General features: G+C 39.2%; 1 protein-coding gene across 1 annotated transcript; it reads left to right on the top strand.

The window, feature by feature from the left end:
• The first annotated feature begins 7900 nt into the window (after nucleotides 1-7900).
• On the top strand, nucleotides 7901-16542 carry ESM1 (endothelial cell specific molecule 1). Its single transcript, XM_077117137.1, has 3 exons — nucleotides 7901-8457; nucleotides 11457-11609; nucleotides 14774-16542. Exons 1-3 carry the CDS (start codon nucleotides 8157-8159, stop codon nucleotides 14872-14874), a joined length of 555 nt encoding a protein of 184 aa, XP_076973252.1. The 5' UTR covers nucleotides 7901-8156; the 3' UTR covers nucleotides 14875-16542.
• Nucleotides 16543-25841: the final 9299 nt, after the last annotated feature.

The following is a 25841-nucleotide window of genomic DNA, read 5'->3' as shown; positions in this document are numbered from 1 at the left end:
TGTTTTCATCAGAAATCCCAGTCTTTCCAAATTTTGTAGTGAAAATTCCAAATCCCTTAGCAATAATTTCTATCGTGGTTAAAAAAAGAAAATGGTCAGCAAGTTCTAATACCTAAAGGGCTTTCAATGCTTAAGTTAATTCTTCAGTCACTTAGGAACTTTGTGATATTTTACTAACTCTTATAGCCTACAAGAGCAGTTTAATAAACAATTTAGACATCCCATACCAGATGGGATGAGGCAGGCAACAGGGAGTACTGGTGGAGTTTTCCTAAGAAAGAATGTTGATACTTAGCTCTGTTTCCTGTGAATTAAATGAATGAAGAACTGGACCAAGTTGCAGAAAGTGAGAGGAATGGAGAATGGGTAGGGTCTGCGATCGATCGATACTTCTTTTTTCCTCTTTTCTCCTACTAGTATATTTGCCTTATAGAATAAATAATATTTCATAATTTCATGGAAATTTAGAGGTTACACCATGTTTTTATATCTTCATTCTCATTTGATATTCACATGTCTTTAGATAAGAAAGGCATTTGTATTTCTCATAGTTCTACAAGAAAAAAAGACTTCATGTTAATCAGGAAGGCAGTAGGACCGATGAGGGAGCTAGGACCCAAACTTGGGTTCCCTGGTTCCATGTTCAGAGCTACTTTTACTGTTTACACTGCTTTTCATCTCATCAGGGCAGCACATGTTGCTCCTGGAAGAGTGTCCATATTTGAAGATAAAAGGACATTGGTATGTCTGGAATCTCGTGGCAGATGGGGGTCATAGACCCAGAACTCTGATGTGAGAGAGAGCTAGCTGTTAGAAAAGCTCACTTTGGCTTTTCAGGTGAGCACTTGCCAGAATTGGGGCAAAGAGGAGAAAAAGGCGACTGGATAGTGTGAAAATTCCTCACATGTCCTCAAGTCTAGATTTCCTATCTTTAAAAGAATTCTTGGTAGCTTGGGCCCCAAATTGAAGTTTCTATATTTGACCAGGGTTAAAAAAATGACCTGATTCTGTAGCTACTTTCTCTGGGGAATCCATTGGAATCAGAGCTCTGGATATAGTAGCAACGCTCTGGGCAACAGCCCAGAAATTCTGGGTTGAGGTTTGTAGCAGACACTGTAAGTGTCCTGCCTTTAGGTTTTTACACTCGCTTACATATGCTCACACTCACTGTTCCTGCAGGGCTGTTTGCTGACACAACTGAGATTGTGTCCCAGCAGTCTATAGCATAGATCTGATCATTAAGACAAATCAGAGGTCCTATGTCCAGGTAAGAAGTCCAAGTGCACTTGACTTTATTCATCTGAGCTGATGTAATTTTTGAAAATTGCCAGGCAATCATATAATAGTGTATCAAACCTCACTTTCCTATTACAATTGTCCTTATTAAAATTAAAACTTAAGGAACTGGAGTGAGATTTCCTTTGAGGAAATATTTGGCTCTAAGGCATAAGAATTGTTTCTAAAGAATGAAGCAAACCTTTATAAATCAGATTCTTGATAATATTAATCATGATGCTTTCACATCTGCTATCCTTTTTGGTCCTCTGAACTCATTATTGAGGGTAGAGAGGAGAGATGAGAGGTCTATGGCTTGTGGCATGTGACTTGCCTAAGGTCACATAGCTACCACATAGCTTGATAGTGGCAGAGCTGGTTCTAGAATTCCTGCAAAGCTGCTCCTAGGGCAGGTGGCTTTGGGAAGATTCTCCAAGCTCAGTGACTGCAGTGAAACCTAACCAGTTTGACAGATGTGTATCATCAGGGTCCATCAGACATGAGGTACTCCCAGGAGCTCCCTCTCAGTGTGGACATGAAGTGACCAAACTGAGGGCTGGAAGGTCAAGGGGTCAACATTGGTTAGTTGTGTAGGAGTAGATGTGAAAGGACCATAGCCTTTGCTCAGACCCCATTCAATTCTCAGCTCCTTCTGTTGTCTCTGGAAGCTTCTCTTCCACTCCCTCAAAAAGAAACTCATATTCTACTGTCTGACCTAAACTGTCCAAGAACTTGGGCTTTACTTAGCTTCTCCTGCTAGAAAGAGAAAGGAAGGGAACATACTGGTAGAAATTGAAAGGCGCATTTTAACCTTACTACTTACTCTCTGATAATGATTCTGAGAAATCATTGGTCAAATGTATATGTTTATTAGGTCCCTATTTTATGCTGGACACATGCTCAATTGCCATCAGCTGGTACCAAAAAAACAAAACCAAACCACTAAAGTAAACTAAAACCTAAGTCTCTTCCACCTAAAATCTCCTCCTAAGCCCTCCATTTCCCCCATGGAAATTTTTGCCTTCAAGTCTGCCTTTGAAATTGAATTTAAGTTAAACCTATCTGGAAAAGAGGTTTGTGATGAAGACACAGTAAGCATAGTTCACCTTTGACTTGACCTGAACCACCTTCTGAGAGTTTAGAACCTGCACAGAACCTTTCCTGCTTGTGCATATTTGCCTATCCAGAAAAAAAATGCTTGGTTTTGGTTAAAAACAATCACTGCATGCAAAAATGAAGCAAAAAAAAAATAGATTAGTGCAGATTACCTACACTTTTTTCTGGTTTGTCACAATACCAAGTTTAAAGAAAAAAATCACAATGGCATTTCAAAATGAGCAGGGTGTATGGGGTTGAATAATTACTTGGTTTTATCATTCTCTGACCTCTGTTGCAGGAGGCCACACCATACGTTAAACTTGCATTTCAGGAACTGTAATAAGTTTACATGATTTCCCTTTGTCAAATCAAATAAAATCTTCAGTTGTCAGATTTGACAACTGAGGATAGGTAGATAAAGTTGAGAGATTTGCCAGCACCCAGCACAAAGCAAAACCAGGCAGGGCAGACCTCATGCCCTCAGCCTTATCAGCTTTGCCTTCACTTTAATTTATTTTATTTTTTGGATGTAGATTAAAGTCAACTCCTTGGATGCTCGTGCTACAATTCCCTAACCTTTTGTGCTCACTGCAAACTTTCTTAATGGGATTAGTTGATCTGGGCTCATGGTTGGGGGATGGGGTCAGATATACAACTAAAAAAAATCCCATAGGGATTGTTGTGGGACACACTCTTTTGTTTGATTTTGGAAAGGCTTAAGAGTCCCCCAAACTGAGTTGTTAGTTACTATGAATTGTGTTAGTTCTGCCATGTATGAACTCTGTTGAGCATATTATCTGCACTGTTTTGTGTATTGAATTTGTTTATTGTTACTGTGGATTTGGTGCCCCTCGACTTTAGATCTTCTCTCCAGTTAGTATTTGAAGTAAATAATTTACTGAAGGTATTATGAATTTTTGGAAATGCTGAAGATGATTGTTGTATTAATCATGGTCCTACAGGGAAACTGAGCCGACAGGACATATATGTGCATGTAAATATCATGAAGTACAAATGCTGTAGGGTAGGCCGCAAGCTGAGAACTCTGATGAAGGTTTCAATGATACCCCAGGAAAAGCCGGCTGGCTGAAATAGAGATAAGAATTCTTCTTTCTGACTGCTGAAATGATCAGTTTTCCCTTCAAGGCTTTCAACCAATTGGATGAAACTTCTCTCACTGTTAAAGGCAATCTCCTTTGTTGAATGTAAATGCAATCAGCCATAGATGCAATGGCTAACTAACAAATGGCTTAAATCCACAAAATATCCACACTAACAATCGGACTAGTGCTTGCTTGACCAAACAACTGTATATTATAATCTAGCTATGTTGATATATAATATTAACCATCACAGTTGTCCATGAGCTTCCCTTCTTTTGCTTGCCCTTAATACTTGTGATTTTGACATTCAAATGCCTTTATTGTTTCTTCATTAAATTCCCATAAAAGATCAGAAGGTGCTTATCCTTATATTATTTTTCTTTATTTACTGCCAACTTCACAATGACTTTACTTAAAAAATGAAGAACAGTCATCATTTATGGAATGTATATTATTTGATAGACACTTTCCATACATTGTTTTCTTTGGTCTTAACAATGGCCCCATGAAGAAGGTGTCACTATTCCCATGATATACCATGAGGAAATCGAGGCTTAGATACATTAAACTAAGTTCCCATGGCCCCTATCTAGAAAGTGGCAGAACAGAGATTTGAATCTAAAATTTATAGAAAGGACAAACTAGTGTGCAGGCTGTATCCAGACCACCAGAAATGAGGGCCCATGCAGTACTTTCTAATTTGAATGAACTATTGGCCAACCTTTAAAAATTAGGGGATTACTGAAAACATCCAGATTCTAGCTTCTCTTTTAATATAACTGGAAGATCCATCATGACGGGCTCAGAATCCTGTAGGGTAGCAGTCAGCTGGCCCTGTGGAATGGAGGCCTGGGCACTTCAAGTGGACAAAATCCCCTCCACTCCCAATGCATCACCCTTGGCCCATTCACCTGGGTCATCTCTTTGGCACCTGTAAACTTGATTTTGCAATCCTTTTTTCTAGTCTCTAGAGCTGGTCTGGTCTCTGGAATCCTGCCTTTTGCTAACTGTGTGACTTTGTCAAAGTACTTAACCTCTTTAGGCCTCAGTTTTCTCATTCCTTAGATGGGAATAAGAGTAGTGCCTAGCTCTTGTTTTCATGGCTAAATGTAGTAATCTGTATAAAGAGCTTAGCATGGTGGGGGTCTGGCACATAGTGGTTCTCTATAATGATCAGGTGTTACTGTGAACCACTATTCCACGTAACCACCATCTCTGAAAGTGGGGCTCAGCAAAGTTTGAACAAGGAAACTTTTCTAGGGACAGCCTGAAGTATGAACTGTGTCATTGGAATCATTGGCCATTGTGCCAGCTTGAATCCATGGTGGACCCCGGAAAAGCCATGTCCTTTAACTCTGGTTCAATATTGCTGGGTGGGAGCTTCTTTATTGTTCCCATGGAAATGTGGCCCACCCAATTGTGGGTGGTAACTTTTGATTAGATGGCTTCCATGGAGTTGTGTCTCTTTCTCTTCAAGGTGGGGTAGTTTCCTCAAATCCTTTAAAAGAGGAAGCATTTTGGAGAGAGCAACAAGACAGCCAGGAGAACCATGACAGCCCATGCAGCCAGAGACCTTTGGAGATGGGGAAGGAATATGCCCCTGGGAGACCTCTGCGAAACAAGAAGCCTGGAGAGAAAGCTAGCAGACTTCCCATGTTTGCCACGTGCTTTTCCAGTTGAGAGAGAAGCCCTGGACTTCAACAGCCTTCTTGAACCAAGGTATCTTTCCCCGGATGCCTTAGATTGGACATTTCGATATCTTTGCTCTAATTGGGACATTTTCTCAGCCTTAGAACTGTAAACATGCAGCTTAATAAATTCCCTTTTTTAAAAGCCATTCTGTTTCTGGAGTATCGCATTCTGGAAGCTAGCAAACTAGAACAGCCATAGGAATCTGGTTTCACTGTTACTGGCAACGTGGTGTGTGACTTAGACATTAGACATGGTCCAAGTTCAACTCCTGACATCATAAGAACCTTGGGCAAATTATTTACCCTCTTTTTTCATTTGCAAAAGGGCATGATGGTGAAAGAGGCACACTTATCCACTGTTGGTGGGAATGTCAAATGGTGCAACCACTGTGGAAGGCAGTTTGGCGGTTCCTCAAAAAGCTGAATATAGAATTGCCATATGACCCAGCAATACCATTGCTAGGTATCTACTCAAAGGACTTAAGGGCAAAGACACAAACGGACATTTGCACACCAATGTTTATAGCAGCGTTATTTACAATTGCAAAGAGATGGAAACAGCCAAAATGTCCATCAACAGACGAGTGGCTAAACAAACTGTGGTATATACATACGATGGAATATTATGCAGCTTTAAGGCAGGATAAACTTATGAAGCATGTAATAACATGGATGGACCTAGAGAACATTATGCTGAGTGAGTCTAGCCAAAAACTAAAAGACAAATACTGTATGGTCCCAATGATGTGAATCGACATTCGAGAATAAACTTGGAATATGTCATTGGTAACAGAGTCCAGCAGGAGTTAGAAACAGGGTAAGAAAATGGGTAATTGGAGCTGAAGGGATACAGACTGTGCAACAGGACTAGATACAAAAACTCAAAAATGGACAGCACAATAATACCTAATTGTAAAGTAATCATGTTAAAACACTGAATGAAGCTGCATCCGAGCTATAGGTTTTTGTTTTGTTTTGTTTTGTTTTGTTTTTTACTATTATTATTTTTATTTTTTCTCTATATTAACATTCTATATCTTTTTCGGTTGTGTTGCTAGTTCTTCTAAACTGATGCAAATATACTAAGAAATGATGATCATGCATCTATGTGATGATGTTAAGAATTACTGATTGCATATGTAGAATGGTATGATTTCTAAAAAAAAAAAAAGGGCATGATAATTTCATTAGATACTATTCATAAGGTACTTCTTAAGTAAGGTACCGACTTCAATATATGTAAAATGTTTAAGAATGGTGCATGGCACATATTCTGCACCCAATAAACATTATCCACTACAGAAAATAATAATTCAGACTGTGCTGTCTGCTAAGTACATGTTGCTTCTGGTATTTCAAATTGGATTGCCATGGGAAGTCTGGGAAATTTGGAAGCTAGAACTCTTGTCTTCGTTTCCCACATCCTCTTTCCTGGACTCTAGATTCTGCTCCTTCCATCCTCCTGAAATTACACTTGAGGAGGCCAATCAGATCAGATCATAACCAGTGGCTTCTGCCTCATCTTCCAGAGGGATCATGGATTTTAGATAACAGCCTGTGTAACACCATCAATTCCCCAAAGAAGGTACTGAGGCTGAGAGAAGTCCTGCGGCTTGCCCACAGACAATTTGTGAAAGACCAAAAGTTAAACTTGCTGAGTTATTACTACAAAATGACACTGACCTTCTTACTTTAGGATTTATAATCCATTTTGATAAGAGTGGGAGGCAGGGGGCACTTGGTGTAAGAATGCCTCACCCCCTCTTTCACCTTACTCTCTCTCCTCTGTAAACCTTGCCTAATAAGGCTTTGGCCCAGTCGATAAGTTAAAAGGGCTGTTCTGTCTTTCGGACCTAAGGTCTGTGACCCCCACATAGTTTAAAGACCTTGTTTGCTGGTGGGTTTCGTTTTCCCTTGCTCATGACTTGCCTCTTTGGGGCTGGGTTCTGATTCCCCTGCTGGCTCATTTGTTTCCTTGGGCAGGCTGCCTTGTTTGGCGGTTTTTAGTGAAGGCTTTGACAGATGCCAGGAGGTGAGGGGAAGGGCTCCGAATGGGCTCATTCATTGGACAGGCAGAATCTGTGATGGATGAGCCTTCTCCCCAGGGAGTTTTGGATCAGGAGAAGTCCAGCTGATAAGTTTTTCCAGAATTGAGTAACCCAGAAATAGTGCCAACAAGATCTTTCCTCGTTTGTAGGTTTTTAAAAAATTGATTTTTAAGAGAAATCCTCAGCTGCAGTCCACATCTTTCAAGAAATACAGCTACTCCATGATAGATTTATGCAGAGTGAATTGCTTTGAAAATGACATTTGAGGAGAGAGAAGGAAGGAAGAGTAGGTCTCAAAAAAAATCCCTATCAAAATATTTTCTTTCTTCTAAGTGTTGAAAAGGCACATTATAACCCTTTTTTCTTCCAAATGAGCTCATATCTATTTATTGAGGGGAAATACCAAATGTTTATTTTTTTTCTAAGGAGCTTCTTGGGTCCTGATGATTCACGTCCATATCACTTTCCTTCTGACTGCAGAGGCTCTGAGGCAATGCTACAGCCCAAGCGATCCGCCAATATGCTGGTGTCAGAACAATTCCTCTCCTGAAAGAGAGGGTATCTGAACTTCTTTATTCCCCTTTCACAGACGTCCTTGAGCCTTTGAGGCGGATGTGAGCAAGTTTTTGAGTCCTCATGCAAAACAACCACCTAAACAAAACAGATGACATCAGCTTGGGCTTTTCAATTCCTGGATGGCAGTAGTGTGTTAATCCAGCCTTCATCCTGGATTTCATAAACTAAAACAAGGGAGCCTGGCAGGAGGACAGCGCTGCCGCTGGGTTGAGGAAATTGATGACGGGGGAGCATGTAGACTACCCAGTGTATAAAACTCATAAACGTGTACGCAGAGCTTCAGCTACCGCTTTGGAAGCTGGACGGCTGCTTCCCACCAGCAGAGACCACGGTTCGCCAAGCTGCGCCGGAGCCCACTGGGCATCATGAAGAGCCTCTTGCTTTTGACCACGCTCCTTGTACCTGTCCACCTGGTGACGGCCTGGAGCACCAAGTATGCGGTGGACTGCCCTGAACGTTGTGACGGGAACGAGTGCAAAAGCAGCCTGCGCTGCAAGAGGACGGTGCTGGACGACTGCGGCTGCTGCCGCGTGTGCGCAGCAGGGCTGGGTGAAACTTGCTACCGAACCGTCTCAGGCATGGATGGCGTCAAGTGTGGCCCCGGGCTGAGGTGTCAGTTTTACAGTGAGGAGGATGATTTTGGTGACGAGTTTGGTATCTGCAAAGGTAAACAGTGACCCCTTGCTTGTCCCCGCCCAGGGCAGGCTCAGGGCTTTTAGCCCACTTGGGAGGTGAGGAGGCTTTTTCCCCTTTAATTGATCCGAGGGAAAATGCAGGTGGGTTATTGATAAAGCCTAATACAGGTGTTGTCATAGGTAGATGGAGCAGGATAACTCTGCAAATAGCAACAGAAACAGTATATGCAGGAAAGGGCAGAAAGAAATACAGCATTTCGCTCATCATATTTAGGAGATCTAAGGAAAAAAGTTGACGTGCAAGCGTTGCGTCGTTTTCTGGAAAACTTTAAAAGCTTGACAGATGCTCTGCTATGGATGAGTTAGGAGCTTTTTAGCCTGGAAGGCAGTGACTACACGGGTCTCCATTAGATCACCTCTTGACGTAGTTTTTAACCCCAGGGTTTAGTGATTCTTTGATCATGAAAGGGTTCACAGGATAGATGAAATATTTCTGATGAATACTAATGTATTTTGTGGAATAGGGTGGGTTTAAGTCATTTAACAAAATAACTCACATTCTTGGAACAGGGCACCCTGAAGTATAAAACAAATCACATTCTACTTTATAAAGGTTTTAGCCATCTAGAAAAAACAGCATATGGTATAAGAGATGCAAAAGTAACAGTAAAGAAAAAATAAAAACCCGAAATCTTTACAGAATGAGGATGACAGTTCTATAAACGCATAGAAAAACTTCAACAGGTTGAAATAATAGCTCAATAATACAGCTAAGCATATCGTAGGATTTATTTCAAGCTTTGTGACTATAGTTGAAAATCTTTAACATATATGAAATATATAGAATCAAAAGAATGGTGATTTAAAATTACTTTACATATGGATGCTTCATGATCTCATTATGTGCTTTTATTAAGATGCAACACAGTCTATAGCCCCATTCATCAATTTATAATACAAAGAGACTTGTAAAGTTATTGCAAGGGCTGGGAACTTCTAAATAATCCTTACTTTTATATATTTAATACAATTGTACTCTTGTATTAATGGTAAGCACCCAGTATTAAGCTAATCTCATTAATTGTCTCACCTTTTAAATTCTCCTACCAGGGGAATTTTGCATTTTGCTTATTTTACTTTGCTTATACAACCAATAAAAGGTAGAATACGGAGGAAACATTTTCTTTGGTGGACATACACATACTTTTTTTTTTTTTTTAACTGAATGGGATCTGTATTTCTGTAAATTATAGGGCTTATCAGCCAAGAAAATAGAACTCACATAAGGAAATTAGAGAGGAAGTGGTTAACACAATAATACCTATATTATAGCAAGTATATGTAGTGGATTGCTTTTTCTCTTGGCATGAAAATGTCTTTGTAAATGTGCAATCACATATGGATAAAGAAATAAGCTGTAAGGCATCTGAAGACTTCAGCGATCTAGTTTCTGCTGCATAGTGTGGTAGAAGTTAATGAGACCTATTTTAAAAGGATATTTAGGATCACTCTTGTGGGCATCCTTCAGATAGCAGATAAGGCTGGTTTTGAATAGTCCTCACTCGGTTGGAAAGAATCAGCCTGTGTGAGCTTTAGCAACTCTAGATAGAGGCATTATATTGTACTATAGGTAAAACTCCCTCCTTCAGCCTTTTACTGAACAACAGTGTGAAAACTATACTTCACCTGTATGTCCAGATGTTTTCTGAATATTCACGTTTGGCATTGGGTTGCCCAGATAGCAATCTGTCATTCTACACGTATTTATTGAATACTTACTCTATGCCCAGCACTATCCAATATATCAGGAGGCCCAATAGGCTGGGAATTTGACTAAAGTTTTAGTTTTCATTATCTTGAGGACCAGTGTAGACACAGTCAAATCTCAATCTTCTTGCTTTTCTGAAAGAGGGTTTGCAAGATCCCATTGAGAACTATTCTTCTCAGCAGAGAGGATAATTTTTAAAACCAGGCTCATCTGGGTGGTGTGACAGTGGCTCAGTGGCAGAATTATCTCTTGCCATGCTGGAGACCCGGGTTCAATTCCCGGTGCCTGCCCATGTAAAAATAAATAAATAAAACCAGGCTTATCTGCAATCTGAAGGATACTTAAAAAATTAATCTAGCTTTCTTTAAAAATTATAATTAAGATATAATTATAATATTAATAATTGATATAAATATTCTACATCAAGTTCGCTTGACTCTTAAAAACTGGTTAATCTATTGAGTCTTGTTTATGTCATAAAACTACAAATTTTAAATAAATGAGTTTGTCCTCTTTATCACAGTGTATTATGTTTTAGTATAAGTATAAGAACATTGAAGCTCTAGAAGATTCCAGGTTTTGGTAGGCATATAAATAGTTAACCCTCAGCTTTATTGTTCATTTAGCATTCGCATCTTAGCTTTGTAGAAGGTTTTACAAGCAAATCCTCTTAACTACTGGGGGAGTTAGTTAACTTGTGCTGCCCTTTTGACAGATAAGTAACTTGATAGAGTTGGAGCAGATAGAGGATTGATCCTGTCATATAATTAACTGGAATGACAAGTGCTCTTTAGCTCTGGTTAGTTTGAAGACCCTCTTTACCCATTTAAAACACTAAATTGTTTCTGTATCCAATGGATTCAAAGACAACGTCCACATCTTTTAAACTCTTTGAGAAGCTGTCATTGAGCTGTCACAGAGGTAACCTATGAGAACCTATCAATATCTAAGCAGAAAATAAACAGAATTAAGGCTGACAAGGAGTCTGGCTATGTGCAACTGTCTTTAACTAAATTTTACAGCAGGACACTAAAACTGAGTTGTCCATGATGTGGTCTTAGTGTTTTGAGAGTCTTGAGATTTCACCTTTTATAGCTTAAAGTCTCAGCTTTCAAACTTGGACTTTTTGAGAATTGGGTTTTATTTTACAGTCAAGACCTCATGAGATTTGTTCAAATCCTAAGGCTGTGCACACAGGGGCTGCTGGATGGGGGCTTCTGCACAACAGGCAGCCCTTCTTTTAACCCTTCACTTGCTTGCAGACTGCCCCTATGGTACCTTTGGGATGGAATGCAAAGAGACCTGCCACTGCCAGTCGGGCATATGTGACAGAGCGACTGGCAAGTGTCTGAAATTTCCCTTCTTCCAATATTCGGTAACCAAGTCTTCCAACAGGAGATTTGTTTCTCACACAGGTAAGAGCTGATTCTGGCATAAACATTGGTACGATAGTCCCATTTTAGGTTTGAATAATTTAAAAAATCAGTGAATAGAATAAGAAGTTGATTTGAATAATTTTGTTTCCTATGTTTATTCCTATACCCAGGGGAAAGGTGGGTAGTTGTTGAATTTGGTTGCTATTGCTAATTTTAAAAAGATCCCATTAATAATTTTGAGGGTTATATAACTTCTCATAAAGTTTATCCATTTTATATGGAGGTTAAATATGATTGATTACCAAAGAAACTGTAATAAAGCAAACCAATCAAGATGACAAAGTTCTTTAAATTCTTCAGTGATCTGTTTTATATATGATCTTCTCTCCCAACTTCACTTAGAAAAAATACAGTGAGGAATTTATTGGATAAGGTTTGAGAGCCAAGAAAGAAAATGTACATTTCTTCTTTTTTTTAAAAACCAAATGGAGGCACTTAAATGGAGTAATTTCAAGTATGCATTTTAATGGATTTTGAAGAGAGTCAGAGATACTATCTGTGATTGATATTTGGGGAGTGAATGAAATTGTAGTAATATCCATGTGTTGCTTGTTAGTCCATTTGTATTTCTTACACAGGTTCTTAGGACATGAGAAATATGCAACCTATAAGATAATGCCATGCACATACTTGGTTTTCTTATTGGAAAAATGGCAAGTATAGTAACACTCCATTAAAGTGAAAGTAGCTCATTTAAAATATCACATAACCACAGCAACTGCTAGTGCCAACAAACTATATGCTTTTTTCCCCTCAGATATAAATAACTGATCATTCAAATCCATTTTATTCAGATTTTCTCCCCTGGCTTATTGCACATCTAATGATCAAGACGTGAAATATTTGGCATGTGCTTATTTCCCCAGCTTTACTTTCTCCTTGCACGTGGGTACAACCAAGCACACTAAAATGAAGGGACAATATTGGGCTTTTCAATGAACTCTTAGCTTTAAGTGTGGCTAAGCCCTTAGAAATTAAAGTGAGACCGTCCTTTATCTCTTAGGTGAGTTTCTTTGTGCATATTTGATCTAGAAAGGTAGGCGTTATTAACATTTTAAGTATTTATGACTTGTCCCTCTAGTCCTTGAAAAACAAAATGGAGAAAGACTAGGTTTCATAGGAGCTGGACATTTCTTGAAGGGTCAGAGTGTTCTTCATAGCCGATTGAAGGCTATCTATCGTCTTAGAACGGCTAGTTGCCTCAAACACTTGCAAACTTCTTTTTGTCTTATTTTGCTTTCTTAAAACTGCAGGCTAAAAACATCTTTGAGGCAAGACTTGCATAGCCCCTTTCAGCCAGTTAAGGTCACACTTAATGTTTCCCACCGGAGAGGATTGAGTCTGTTGTGAGACTTTGCGGCCATCGGGATGCAATCTACGGAGAGACCAGGAGGGTTCCTTTAGAATAGTCCTCAGCGACAGGAACTCTTTTTTTGTGTCTCATTTGTGTCCCTCCGGCTCCACCTGCTCACACAAGTAGGGTTTGCTCTTGGCCGCTTCTCCAGATAGCTGCTGAGCAGTCTCCTTTCTCTGACCTGTTACCCTCTCTCATATGCTAGCGTGTTTTTTTCGAATTTCTTTATTCCTAGAGGCAAGCCTTGGAAATAGATATATTTCTGGGTAGAAGTTACACAAACATATCTCTATACCAAAATAGAGCATCATGATACTCAGAAATTTGTGGGGAGAAAAGTTGTTTTTCTCCCCTCACTGGCCTGGATTGCTTCCTTTCATCAGCTAAAGGGGCAAGGAAAGGTAATTGCTTGTATGACCTTGGTAGACCTTGGTCAGATTCCAGATGGAGAGCAGAACATCCTAATGACCTGGCTGAGAGGCTTGCCAGGACTCTCTGCTCAGCTGTGCATTTGTCTACGTGAGCCTTCCCAGACGTGTGCTGTCGTTTACAAGAGGGAGCTGCGGCCCTGTCCTGCTGCAGGCTTGGAATTACCTTTGCATGAGCTTGTTTGGGCCCACTCGGAGGGCAGGGTAAAGGGCTCCAAGGCTCATTCATATAGGGACTTCCGAGGTCTCTTCCATACTCTGATTATGTGAAGTCATTTTCTCCAACTTTCTTTCAACCTGTCAGCTATAACAGTCTTCACAAATGGGCTTCCTGCCCCTGGTTCTTTATTTCTTTCTTTCCTCCTTCCTTTCTTCTTTCTTTCCTTCCTTCCTTCCTTCCCTTCCCTTCCTTCCTTCCTTCCTTCCTTCCTTCCTTCCTTCCTTCCTTCCTTCCTTCCTTTCCCCCTCCCTCCCTCTCTCTTTCTCCTTCTCTCTCTTTCCCTTCCTTCCTTCCTTCCTTCCTTCTTCCTTTTCTTTCTTGGTTGTGAGCTCTCCAAGACTGGGAATTCACAAGCAACTTTTTGGGGGGAAGTAAGATCTGGACTGTTTCATGAATTTACATGCATTCACACTAACCACCTAATAACACCCCCTTTTAGACTGTGCGCTGCTTCACTACTCTTGGAAGCAGAAAGTTTCAATTTTGGAAACTCTAAATACTACCGACTTTTTTTTTTATGTAGTGCTAAGAACAACTTTTATAAAAATTCTCCCCTTTGTTCTGACATCTGCTTTCTAGAACCACATCAATACACTACTCCCTCTTCCTTATACTAACTTTTAATATTTTTAAATTTTAACTTTTAATTTCATTTAAGTTAAAGCTTTAATTTTAATTGAATTTTCAGTACACTGATATTTGATTGTAAATATATTGCCTAGAGATCTATTCTCAAAGCATTTGCTCATTCAGCAAGTACTTATTGAGTACCTACTCTAATCCAGATATTGCTGTAAGTGTTGAGGTTATAGCAGTGAGAGAAATGAAGCCCCTGCCTTCACAGAGCTGATAGTCTAGTGGTGGAGAGAGATAATACAAAACAAGAAAACACATTTTTGCGTATAAGACAATGTCAGGTGGTAAAGAGTTATGAAGAGAGGTAATTCAAGGAGAATTATCTAAAATAGATGGGAGATGCTAATTTAGATGGGAGGTAAATAAAATGAGCATAGAATCTTTATAACTATTCAGCTAAAGATATAATGGTAAATTCTACTGTAAAATAAAAAACAAAGCAAAACTGTGCTTGGCGTCTGAGTTATAAATCCTTGGACATGAATTGTATTCCTTCTAATTTCAGACCATGACATGGCTTCTGGAGACGGCAATGCCGTGAGAGAAGAAATGGCGAAAGAGAATGCTGCCCGGGCTCCTGTCATGAAATGGTTAAATCCGCGCTGATACTGGGTGCGATCCCAAGTGGAAGCTTTATTTTCATGACTGTTCAACGTGCAACTGACATTTGGGAACTACCTAGATTATAGCAGATGGACATGCAATTTTTAGAGGCCAATTGTGGATTCAGGGCGGGTCCAGGAAAAAGAAAAAGTAGGCTCCTTCGATCTGTTTCAATGCATATGCCAACATTTTTAGATGTCTGTTGAATTTGTGAATGCCGAACGTGTAGATTTGTTAAATGTGTGTATAGGAATTCTGAAGAACTGAAAATGCAATTTGGATACCGTTGACATGGAGACAGGGTCAGCCAAAAAGAAAGCTAGCCGAAGCTGCAGACCACGGTAAAGCTGGCTTTGACTCCGGCGTACCTTAATGCTGGATGCAGGGCGGAGGAGGTGAGGGTGGGAGTGAGGGAGTATAATATTTAGCTCTTCCTTGCAATAGCTTCAATAGAATTTAACTGCACTCTTTTACTTTGCGAAAAGTCAAAACAAAACAACCAGAACCGACACCCCCCCCCCCCAAAGAAGTGAGGTGTTTGAAGCTTTTGGGAGCTTGATGACAGCTTCCAAAAGAGGCAGGTTTCAAAAAGCTGCTGATGGAGCCCCGCAGGCTGCATGTACCTGGGAGATGCTCTGGGGTAGGGAACGGACGTACACTTCCATAAATGGTTTTAAAGAATGACGCTTTGAGAAGTCAAGCTGGGAGACATTTTTACCCGCTTGGAGGAGAAGTGAGGGTAAATATTTATATATTTTTGTAAAAAAAAAAATAAGTTACTATGAGTCATCCTCCATACCCATATTTATCACCCTCTTGAGGAGAAGAACATAATATTAAGTGTGTTTATAATGGTTAGAATAAAGGTGTAACTCTATAAGTTTTGCAAACATCGGATATTATGAATATTATAATAATATTAACAGTAAGAAGCATGAGAGAAACCTGAAGAATTCAGGCACTATGGATTAATAAAATGTCCAAAATGAGCAATCGAGTGAATTTATTTAGGAGTAAGTGAAGTGACTTAGGTAAGTTTTAAATTTAAAGTGGGAAATAAGTTTGTAGAAGGTTTATAACCAGTGAGTCAATTTTTAACAGGAAAACATGTCAAGATGTAGCTCATTTTCATGCTTTTTTTCTTTCAAACTTGTTTATAAGTTGAATTAGGAGTACAGTTGGGAAGACCTGAGCACAAACAGGACTGTTGTATTAGATGCTTTTAGGGAATATAGGCAGAAGTATTTTATTTGGAGGTAAGAGCTAATTTAAGAATTATTTTACTGTCTACATATATTTTATTCTTAAAGTTTGCCAACAGAGTTGTGGATGCATGCGTGGGCGGGTTTTTGAATGTAAGCTGACTAAGCTGTTAGGTTTTATTTTAAAAGGATAAGTTTAGTACTGTTCAATAAAAAAAGACACAGCTCTTCCAAGTCTATTCATGATTTCAATTTATTCTAGTGTTTCATTCAATTTATGCATATTAAAGGTCAGCTTCTTCCATTTCTGTTACAGACAAACTGCTTCTGCCAAAATGGGAGATTAAAGTATTTATTTTTTGCCTCACATTTTTTATCTGATCGTTCCTTATAGTTTCCTAAAACATGGGTCCCTAAATATTAGTCTATTCCAAGGAGGCAAGAGAGAGAGAGAGAAAAAAAAGATGAACGCTTATTTGGGTATCATGTTAGCTGTAGAGCTAAGGTTTGAAATGTCGATTTCTAAGTCACTACTTGACTGTCTCTGTCACACAGCAGCAAGATATACAATTTAGAGCATATTTTATTCTTTATCATTGCTTTGTTTTCTCTGCCTGGAGTTTAACTTCTTTGTTACTAAGTGCTGAACACTGCTCTAGGTTCTGAGAGGAAACCCTAAATAAATTAAATCTCAGTGAGTTAGCTGACTGACTGAAAATTACAGATCTAAAAATACCAATCCAGTTTCACTTTTATCAGTTCAGGTATCTCATTCACATTGCCACTTTTAAGCAGTACTAGCATTTTGTTTTCATATAGTTCTTAATGTCTTTGAATGGGATTGCACTTTAGAAAACACAGGCAAAGACCAACCAATTACATCAGTAGTTATAGAGGAATAGACTACCATAAGAGTTTTGAAACTTGAGAGTATCATTTCTAAGAGCAAGACATGTTTACTTATTCATATGGGTAGTTATGGAAGCATTTAAAATGAATTGGTAAAATGCTGGAAAAAAGTTATGTCTGCATAAAGAACAACACCCAGTTTGTATGAACTAATCTTTTTTTTTTTATAAGAATAGTAGGAATTAGGTGTGAATAAGATAAAAGATTTCATTAATGCAGGATATTAATATCTGTATTAAATAAAAATAGCACTAAAAATTTTTGCTTTCGCTAGAGTGCAATGAAGTTTCAGGATATGCTCTCAGGGAGTAAGGTTTCATTAAGATCTATAGCCTTGGCCTGAAGATTGGCCACAGTCCAAATGCCCCTTTGGGGTAGTTTGGAGTTGGGGAACAAGAGCTAGGCTGATGCAGAGATCTGCCTGTGCTCCTGGTTCACAGTAACCAACTGTCTGACTGTGGACAACAAAAGCAGACAAAGACGTGCCCATTGACTTTTAGTTGCAGGCATGTTTTCTAGCTTCCCAGCTTTTTGCTACTAGGGCTGTATGTATTCTTAATCTCAAGCGCTATTGCCCGTCTTTCTCTAATTGCTCCATCATCTTTTAACTCTATTCTTCATAGCACTGGTCTCCAAAATTTTTTGATTTTGCACACCCCTGATTGCACACTTCATTGTTGCAATGTTTGAGCATTCAATTTTAAACTACTTACATACTATGGTATTGATATATTGTTTTGTTAGAAAGCATACACTCAGACTAGGACTTTTTAAAAAGATGACATAAAAATAAATATAAATAGGAGTTCAGAGATTTTGGACCATGCTGGGAAACACTGAAGAAGCAAAAGAAAATGCCAAAGATCAGTGAATCTCTAATGAGGTTCAATATCATTTACTATTGAAGAGAAACAAAGCTAACATATTCAACATAATAACTATTTATTGAATGAATGGGTGAATGAATGGATGGATGGATGGGTGGATGGGTGGGTGGATGGGTGGATGGATGGGTGGATGGATGGTTAGGTGGATAGAAGGATGGATGAGAAGAGGGATGGATGAAGGATTGATGAATGGATGAGTAGAGGGACGGTTGGGTGGAAGGATGAATGAATGAATGAATGAATAAAGCAGGTAACAAGTCTTCTGTCTCCATCAGAGCAGCAGCTGCTGACAGAGCAGACCACCTCTCCTTCCCTTTCATCTATTAGCTCCCCTGTCTCCCTGATGACTACCTAGCCTGCTTGTTGGAATGTGAAGGAACTGAAAAAACTGGAGACCCAGGCTGGGATCAATGAACCTTACAAACAGGGTTGTCCAGGACAACAAAGGTGGGGGTTGGGGACAGTTTATTCGCAGGCACTGGGGACATCATGGTGGTACCAAGAAGTAATTTCTGCAGTGCGAGACTGGGTTGTCCTTTTCTATGAGAGGCAATTTAGGAAGACTGCCATGCCCATTCTCCATTTTATTCTTTTCTTTTACTCTGAGTTTTCTTGGAGTAAAGGATGCCTAGGTATATTCTACATCACACCAATAGTTAGAGGGAGAATTGATTATTTCTGATTCCCCATCAGTTACTGTAGTAATTAAGCTAAGGCCTGGCTTTAAAAGAGTGCATGATATAGAGTAATGGTTATCAAACTTTAGCATGCTTCACCTTGGAAGATCTTGTTAAAACACAAATTATTGATTCAGTAGGTCTGAGGTGGAACCCAAAATTTTGCATTTCTAACAAGTTGCCAGATGCAGAGGCTGCTGGTCCAGGGACCACACATTGCGAGCTACTGACATAGGGAAATCTAGACTTGAGATAAATTAAAGGACGATCAAAGCCAGCCATTGTTGGCTTTGTGAAAGAATGCACTGCAGTATCTCTTAACCAACTGGTACATTTAATTTTTAGTTTGAAGATACCAAACTATTTTAGCATCTGAGAGGGTTGAGAAATGTCAGAGAAACTTTCAGCTAAATATGGGGACTTACCAAAGACAAGTGAAGAAGTCTATAAAAGGAAGATGGAAGGGGAAGAAACAGAGACTTTGAAAGTAATAGCAGAGCCTGAGGTCTCATAGACAGAGTGACCAGAGGTGTCATGTACCCGGGAGAGATCAGACGGAAGTGAAGAGTCTTTAAGAGGCTCCCGGTAATTGCAGTGGAGCAGTAGAGGTTGGGTTGGAAGGCTGACTGAAAGGTGATGAAAACTGCTTAGGAAAGGAGCATTTCTCCAGAAAGTTGTCTGGGAAGGTAGAAGGGGTTTAGTTTTGGTTCTCCAACTCCCCCATGCAAGATTAGAGAGCCTTCACCATTTTAAGCTCAGGGTTATCATTCAGGAAAAAAGATAAAGACTTTGTAAAGCAGTAAGGGAGTTTGATTTGATTGTATGAATCCAGTTTATAAAAATTCCACTGATAATGGATTTTTGAGATCTAACTCTTACATAGCAGATGTATTTATACGCTTTCTGGCCCCTTAGAAAATATAGGCATACATGGAAATCTGAGATATTCAGGTTGAAAAGAGGGGGCTATAAAATTCTAGTCTAAACCTTTTATTTCACAGATAAAAACACCTAGATCCAAATAAATTAGGTGATAGACTCTTGTACATGTTGGTGAAAACTCTATTACTTATCACTATACCACTTTTAGCTATTAGAGTTAAGAAATGAAAATATGAAAATCTTTCGTTCATCTATACCATATTAAAAAGTTTTAAAAATATGCATCTGTTGATGTAGACATTGTATTTTTGTGAATTTATTCTAAGGAGATAATTTTTAAAAGTGAGAAAAATGTATGTATAAAACAAATGTGACCATGTTTTTACAAGAGTGGAAAATTATAAAAACTCTGAAAAGGTCACTGATAAAGTATCAGTTAAAGGAATGACCAAGGATCGATCATTTGGCTAAAGCTTAGCCAAGAACTGAATATCATGTAGACTTTGAAAATGGTGGGGTACCCATATAGCTATTGCTATAGAACACTATTCACTCTGCAGGAAAGGGAGACAATGTGATCAGCTGGTTCTTTGGTTGGTCAGGCAGTGAGGCTGCTGGATGGAATGCACATCCTCTCTCTTGCTAAACCACAATCAGAGCGCAGACTCCTAGATTTTAATGAATCCCCTATCCCCAATTTGGGAGCTGCTGTTTTTCAAAGTGATACCTTTATCAGGTTTCCCCAAAACGTTCATGTTCTAGGGGACAAGAATCTCCCTTCTGCATTGTCAGCTTATTGATCTACATAATATTTAATTAAATTGAACATGAGCGAATGAGCACAAGCAGATTTGGAAACAAATGCAACCGACTCTTTGTAGGGTTTTATTTAAACTGGTGGGAGCGCAGGTGTGCTCCTTCAGGGTGCAGCCTGGGTGTCCTGTGTTTTCAGGAGAGAATGGAGACACCTGGTTATCTCAGTGAGAATGTTAACTGGAGGTTGCTTAAGAGCACTTCTGTGAATTAAGCAAAGAAAGCACGTTGTAATGCTGTGTGAATTATCTTGTTTTTGTGAAAAAAAAAACACAAACATGTATATGGGGTAGTGCACTGGTGGCTCCGTGGCAGAATTCTTGCTTGCTATGCTGGAGACCTGGATTCAACTCCTGGAGCCTGCCCATGCCAAAAACAAAACAAAACAAAACAAAGTGGAGAAAAAACATGTATATAGATAAAGCAAGATATTAACAGTAGTTCTTATTTTATCACTTATATTTTTAGTCATTTTCTGAAATTTTTAATGTTTATAATTAACTATTTAGGAAAAAAGAATAAAGCGCTCTCCAATTTCAATCGCAGCATTAATACAATGTAGTGATTTACTACAGAAACAGCAACTTAAGGACAAAATCCTCTATTCCAGGAGTTTTGATACGTACTTTATCCTCTCAGCACTTTGTTAGACGCAGAAGTAGAATTTCAAACTAAGTAAATGTGGCGAATTGCACTTTCTTTGCAAATACGAGAAAGGCTACAAAGCACATTTGCACAAATTGCACAAATTCTGGGACCCATTTTTGGTCTGGCAGAAGCAAAATCAGTGAATCCTCATGAAATACAGATTAAAGTCTCTGGCTCCAAATACACATTTTAAATTACAATATACTTTCTGCACCTATGCCCAGAAATGCTATCTGCTTAAGCAGGTCACCCAGGCCACCAGGGTTTTTAAAGTATTTCCTGACACCTGTGAAGTTGGTAAATATTTCCTGTTTTTGTTGTGTCTAGAGAAAACAGGAATTAACAATTTGGAAGTGGTTATTAAACAAATGTTGCGAATGACCTCTACATTTTCTTAATATCTACCATGACATTCTTATCTTAAGGGAAAAAAGTAATGGCGGTAATAATCTGACAGATTGAGTAGTGGCAAGTGAACTTTATACCCAGGAGGAGTGGCACTGATATTAGTCATAGGATGTGCACTATAGGTTTGCGGAGTTTAGATGTAAATCCAATAGTAAGTCTGCAGAAGTAAAACGGGACTGACAAAGGGAGCAATAAATAAATATGTTAATGATGGCTTTTAGCTAACTGTATACAGTTACCCAAGTTTTAGTATTTTTGATCATCTTAAAGTATCGTGGATGGACCTCAGGGTTCTTGAGTCAGATGGAGCCAGAATTAATCCATCATATTACTCACTAGCTATTGTGAGTAATATAAGCTGTAGGCAGACTATGCAACCACCATGCCCCGTTACTATCTTTAATATAAAGTGTGGGTAATGTTTTCTGTGCAAATTTTGCATATATTCTATGTGACATGGGATCCTGTCCCTGTGTCTAGGAGATATTAAGCTTTCCATAAGTAGCAGATAATTTAAGTGTTGTAAAAGCCTGTCTCATTTACTGTATTTTAAGTGTCCATTAATTGCAGCAAGACTGAAATATTTAAAATATCTTACATCTGCCATTAAAGATGAATCAATAAGGTAAATAGCAGCCAGTGAAATTCAGTTAATAGCCTCTGGAACTCTCTCACAATTCTACAAAAGAAGTGACTATTTTTAAAGAACAAATAATAGTGTTCTATTTAAATCCCCAAACAATTATTAGCATGCTCCTGGAAAAAAAAAAAAAGGTACAATACCTCGGGAGAATGCAAGGGAGCCCTACAGATGTGGCACACTTCCCTGTATGTTATTTTTAGTTTCCTATTCCTGACTTTTATTTTAGAACTTGGCTCGCTTCCTTTGAAGCGTCCCCTTAACTCGTTCATACTTTTCTTTCTTATATAATATACTTTAACCATCTTTTTTTTTCACCCCTCAAAGGAAACTCAAGGAACGTTGGCCAGTTCAGGAACTCCTGCTGGCCGTGGCACCAGCAGAGTTCTTGGTTTGATAACAACCAAAGACCTCCACTATCCATGGATGACTTTCTAGTTTTTTAATGCACCAGAGCTACCGATGGATATGAGGGCAGAAATGAGTGAATTTTGAATAATACCATTTCATGAAATTGTTTCACGACTTACAGAAACTGGAAGAATTTGAGCATGGACTTTGTTTTTCAGTAGATTTATATATATATATTAAATTATATTATAATTATTAATATAATTTTTAAAATTATATTAATTAAATTTTATAAATTAAAAAGGAGAGGGTGGGCAACAGTGGCTCAGTGGCAGAGTTCTTGCCTGCCATGCCGGAGACCTGGGTTCGATTCCTGGTGCTTGCCCATGCAAAATAAACAAACAAACAAAACAAAAGGAGAAAGTCCAGTTAGCCTAGTTTTTCTATAGGCAGTTGGTCAGGCATCCTTGCTGATGGAACAATCAATCCGCATAATGTACAAGGAGGCAGTGAGGGGACATGAAAAGTTATGGTCCTGTCTTTAAAGAGTCCTGTAGAGAAACTGTGGGGCTGGGACAAACAAAACTGAATATAAAATCATGTGTGCTTGTTTATGGTTCTTCCGTTGCAAGGAAAGCAAAAAAGCAAAGCAAAATAAAAAACATAAGACAAAACGAAACAAAAAAGTGACATGAGTAAACTTCAACAAAAATGAAATTCATTGGTTGAATATGTAATGTCTCACAAACTGGAAAAAATACTGCAGAATAAACTGGCTTGAGAGATGCAGGAGGCAGGAGCGAATGGACATTCTCTCTGGGGTACTGCCACAGGGATAAACAGCTACAATTGTTTTGTTCGCATTCCAGGGCTGCTCCATCACTCGGAGCCTCTTTGAAACTCCTCTGAGGAGAAATTACCCTGAGAGCCTGTGGCCCATTTTAGTGAATAGCTCAATTGTGACAATTGTTCTCCCTTTGTAGGTGAATTTCATTTTCGAATGTGGCCAGAGCCATTCAGAGCCAAGCTGGCCAATGAGATGTTGATCAGTTTGGACAGTACTGTTTTGATGAAAGCCAAGATGTGAATATAAGATAATAAGTAGGGTCTGGCAGGAAGGAGTGCTTCGGAGAATCAAGAAACATTTTGTATACTTGGGAACTTAGGAAGTAGAACCCACCCAATTCCATTTGTGTTATTGGTGCTTGTGGGAAAAAGATGGGGTGCACTGCTCAGTCGTCTTTGGGGATTGGGTCAAGCTCCTCCAAGGATAGAGCAGTGGAATAGCCGGGTTCAGTGCGGACTATGTGGGGGCAAGAGACATCCCATTGGTGGGTGGGGGAAACAGTCACCCTTAATTGCCCCTTTTCCCTCTCACAATCTGGCCATTTATATATTTTTGAAATATGAGATCATTTGGTGTCAAACACAAAAACGTTTTTATTCACATTGCTTTCAGGCAAAGATTGTCCTTTGTAATATCTAGTTAGTTAAAATGAAAAACTTTCTGTTCCTAGCCTTGAAGGTTTATTTTTTAAAAATCCTCTTCCTTCAACTGTACCTAAATCACTGCAAGTTATACTCAAAAGGTATTGAGAAATGCGATATGTATATATATCGATAGAGAGACGAATAAAGGAAATGTGATAAAATGGTAACATTTGGGGAATCTGGATGAAGGGTATATTGGAATTCTTTTTCTATTCTTGCAACTTTTCTGCAAGTCTGAAATGAGCTCAAATTAAATGCTAAAAAAGTAATCATTGATATTTTAATCACTCACTCCATGCTGCTTCATTTATTGCTTTTTCCTCATTGTTGTTACAATAATTATGTCAACACAAAACCCATTAAAACCCCAGAAAATCTGCCACTCTGAGGCAATGTGCTCAGGAAATGTGGCTGCCCCCTTGCTTGATGCCCATGTGCTTCAGAGGAGGTGTTACAAGTGGGCAGCCTTCAAAGCCCCTGAGAAGCCCAACTCGTCCAGCTCTGAGTTCATATAGGGAGCACTGAGGAAAAGGCTGAGACCTACATCATCCCAGGGACAAGAATCCCTGCTTTTGGTAGGTGCCTGTGCAGTAGGGGATGGCCAAGGCCAAGTCAACACCTGTTGCAAATAAAGGCAATGGCTGGAGGGAGGTGTCCATGCCCAGGCAAATAAGTTAGAGATGCTGGGAAGGCTTCTCCTAACCCTGCGGATACTGTTACTTATAAAGATCACAGTTGGCAGTACTGGTCTCTTTTGTTTGCCCATTTAGTTTCCAGGCAGTCAAAAGAGTCAGCTACGTTTTACCTATTTTGCTCTTATGCAAGCAAGATTAATTTTCCATTTTCAGAGAAATTCTCTAGTTGGTGGGGAGTTCATGGGTGGGTTGTAGACATAGAGACTACCCTGTTATGTCAAGGTTGTATTGCTGAAATTATCTGGAAAAATACGAATTTTTTAAATGCTTGATGGGTGAAAATCCAAATGGGAAAACCTGGGCCAGAAATTTTCACCTCCTCCAGTGTCTGTTTTCTTTTCCTTGAGTACTGACTTGGCTGCTCTCATTTACTTTCCAATGTGTTTTAAAGTAAGGAAAAAAGATACGAGAGGCAGTCGGTTTCTTGGAGAAGAGTACAAGCAAGGGGCAATGGGGGTAAATCTTCTCAGAAAGTTGTTTACTGATGAGGAAGATGGAATGGGGATTTCTTCTAGGGTGATATTTTATTTGTGTCTTTTGGAATGACACATCTTGGGTATATGATGAAGTGGATTCCACTCATTATGCTGTGGGAAAATATTTTCCTTTAATGAATCGTAAACATGGGCTTGTTATTCTGAAAATGTGGAGCACATCCTCATTCCACACAAACAATGTGACATAGGTCTGGAGCCAGGCCAAGGTTTTCTATGAATAGAATTTAGCACAGAGGGTGTTAGAAACACTGTGTATCCGTGTCGCAGCCCTGGATGCCTGGTTCCAACAAAGGAAATGACTTACCTGCTCTTTGAAGGTAGAAATTAAGAGGATTCCCTCTTGTCCTCCTTCACACACTGGTCTAGGGCTTCCTGTTAACATCATGAGCTGACCACACAGCCAGAGATGATGCATTTGCTTTTGAGTGTTTTCTTTTTCCAGACATAAATGGATTTCAATCAGGCTCTCCCTGTCACCCCAAGGCCGATAGAGTCCACATAAATGCAACCTGGGAAACAGTCGATGGTATTGAACTGGGCAGTGACCTCCAAACACCATGCTTTGGTCTAGACTGGTTTGGTTGCAAGGAACAGAAACCTACTCAAATGGCTTGAGTGAAAAAAAGGTAGGGGGACAGGTGGAAATTTAACAATACAGAAAATTTAAATGGTATGGCTGGGCCAGTGGGGTTTGGAGAGGTGTGTAGAATAGACTCAATGCCTTTCCTTCCCTCAGTGGCCCAGTTAGCTTGTGACTCTGTTATTGTCTTCATGCCTGATTCCCTCTCCTCTTAACAGTTGACTTCTGCCGCTTACTGGTAATATTAATAATAATGGTAGCTAACACTAAGTGAATGTTTAATCTGTACA

The sequence above is a fragment of the Tamandua tetradactyla genome, chromosome 9 (assembly GCF_023851605.1).
Source record: "Tamandua tetradactyla isolate mTamTet1 chromosome 9, mTamTet1.pri, whole genome shotgun sequence".
Classification (NCBI taxonomy): domain Eukaryota; kingdom Metazoa; phylum Chordata; class Mammalia; order Pilosa; family Myrmecophagidae; genus Tamandua; species Tamandua tetradactyla.
Note: the sequence above shows the minus strand (reverse complement) of the source record. Positions and strands in the feature narration are given on the sequence as shown.

Excerpts from the sequence above, each read along its gene's own strand:
- ESM1 (XM_077117137.1), top strand. The coding sequence starts at position 8,157 with ATGAAGAGCCTCTTGCTTTTGACCACGCTCCTTGTACCTGTCCACCTG. Across the intron at positions 8,458-11,456 it reads CGAGTTTGGTATCTGCAAAG|ACTGCCCCTATGGTACCTTT; the intron begins GTAAACAGTGAC and ends ACTTGCTTGCAG. Across the intron at positions 11,610-14,773 it reads GAGATTTGTTTCTCACACAG|ACCATGACATGGCTTCTGGA; the intron begins GTAAGAGCTGAT and ends TTCTAATTTCAG.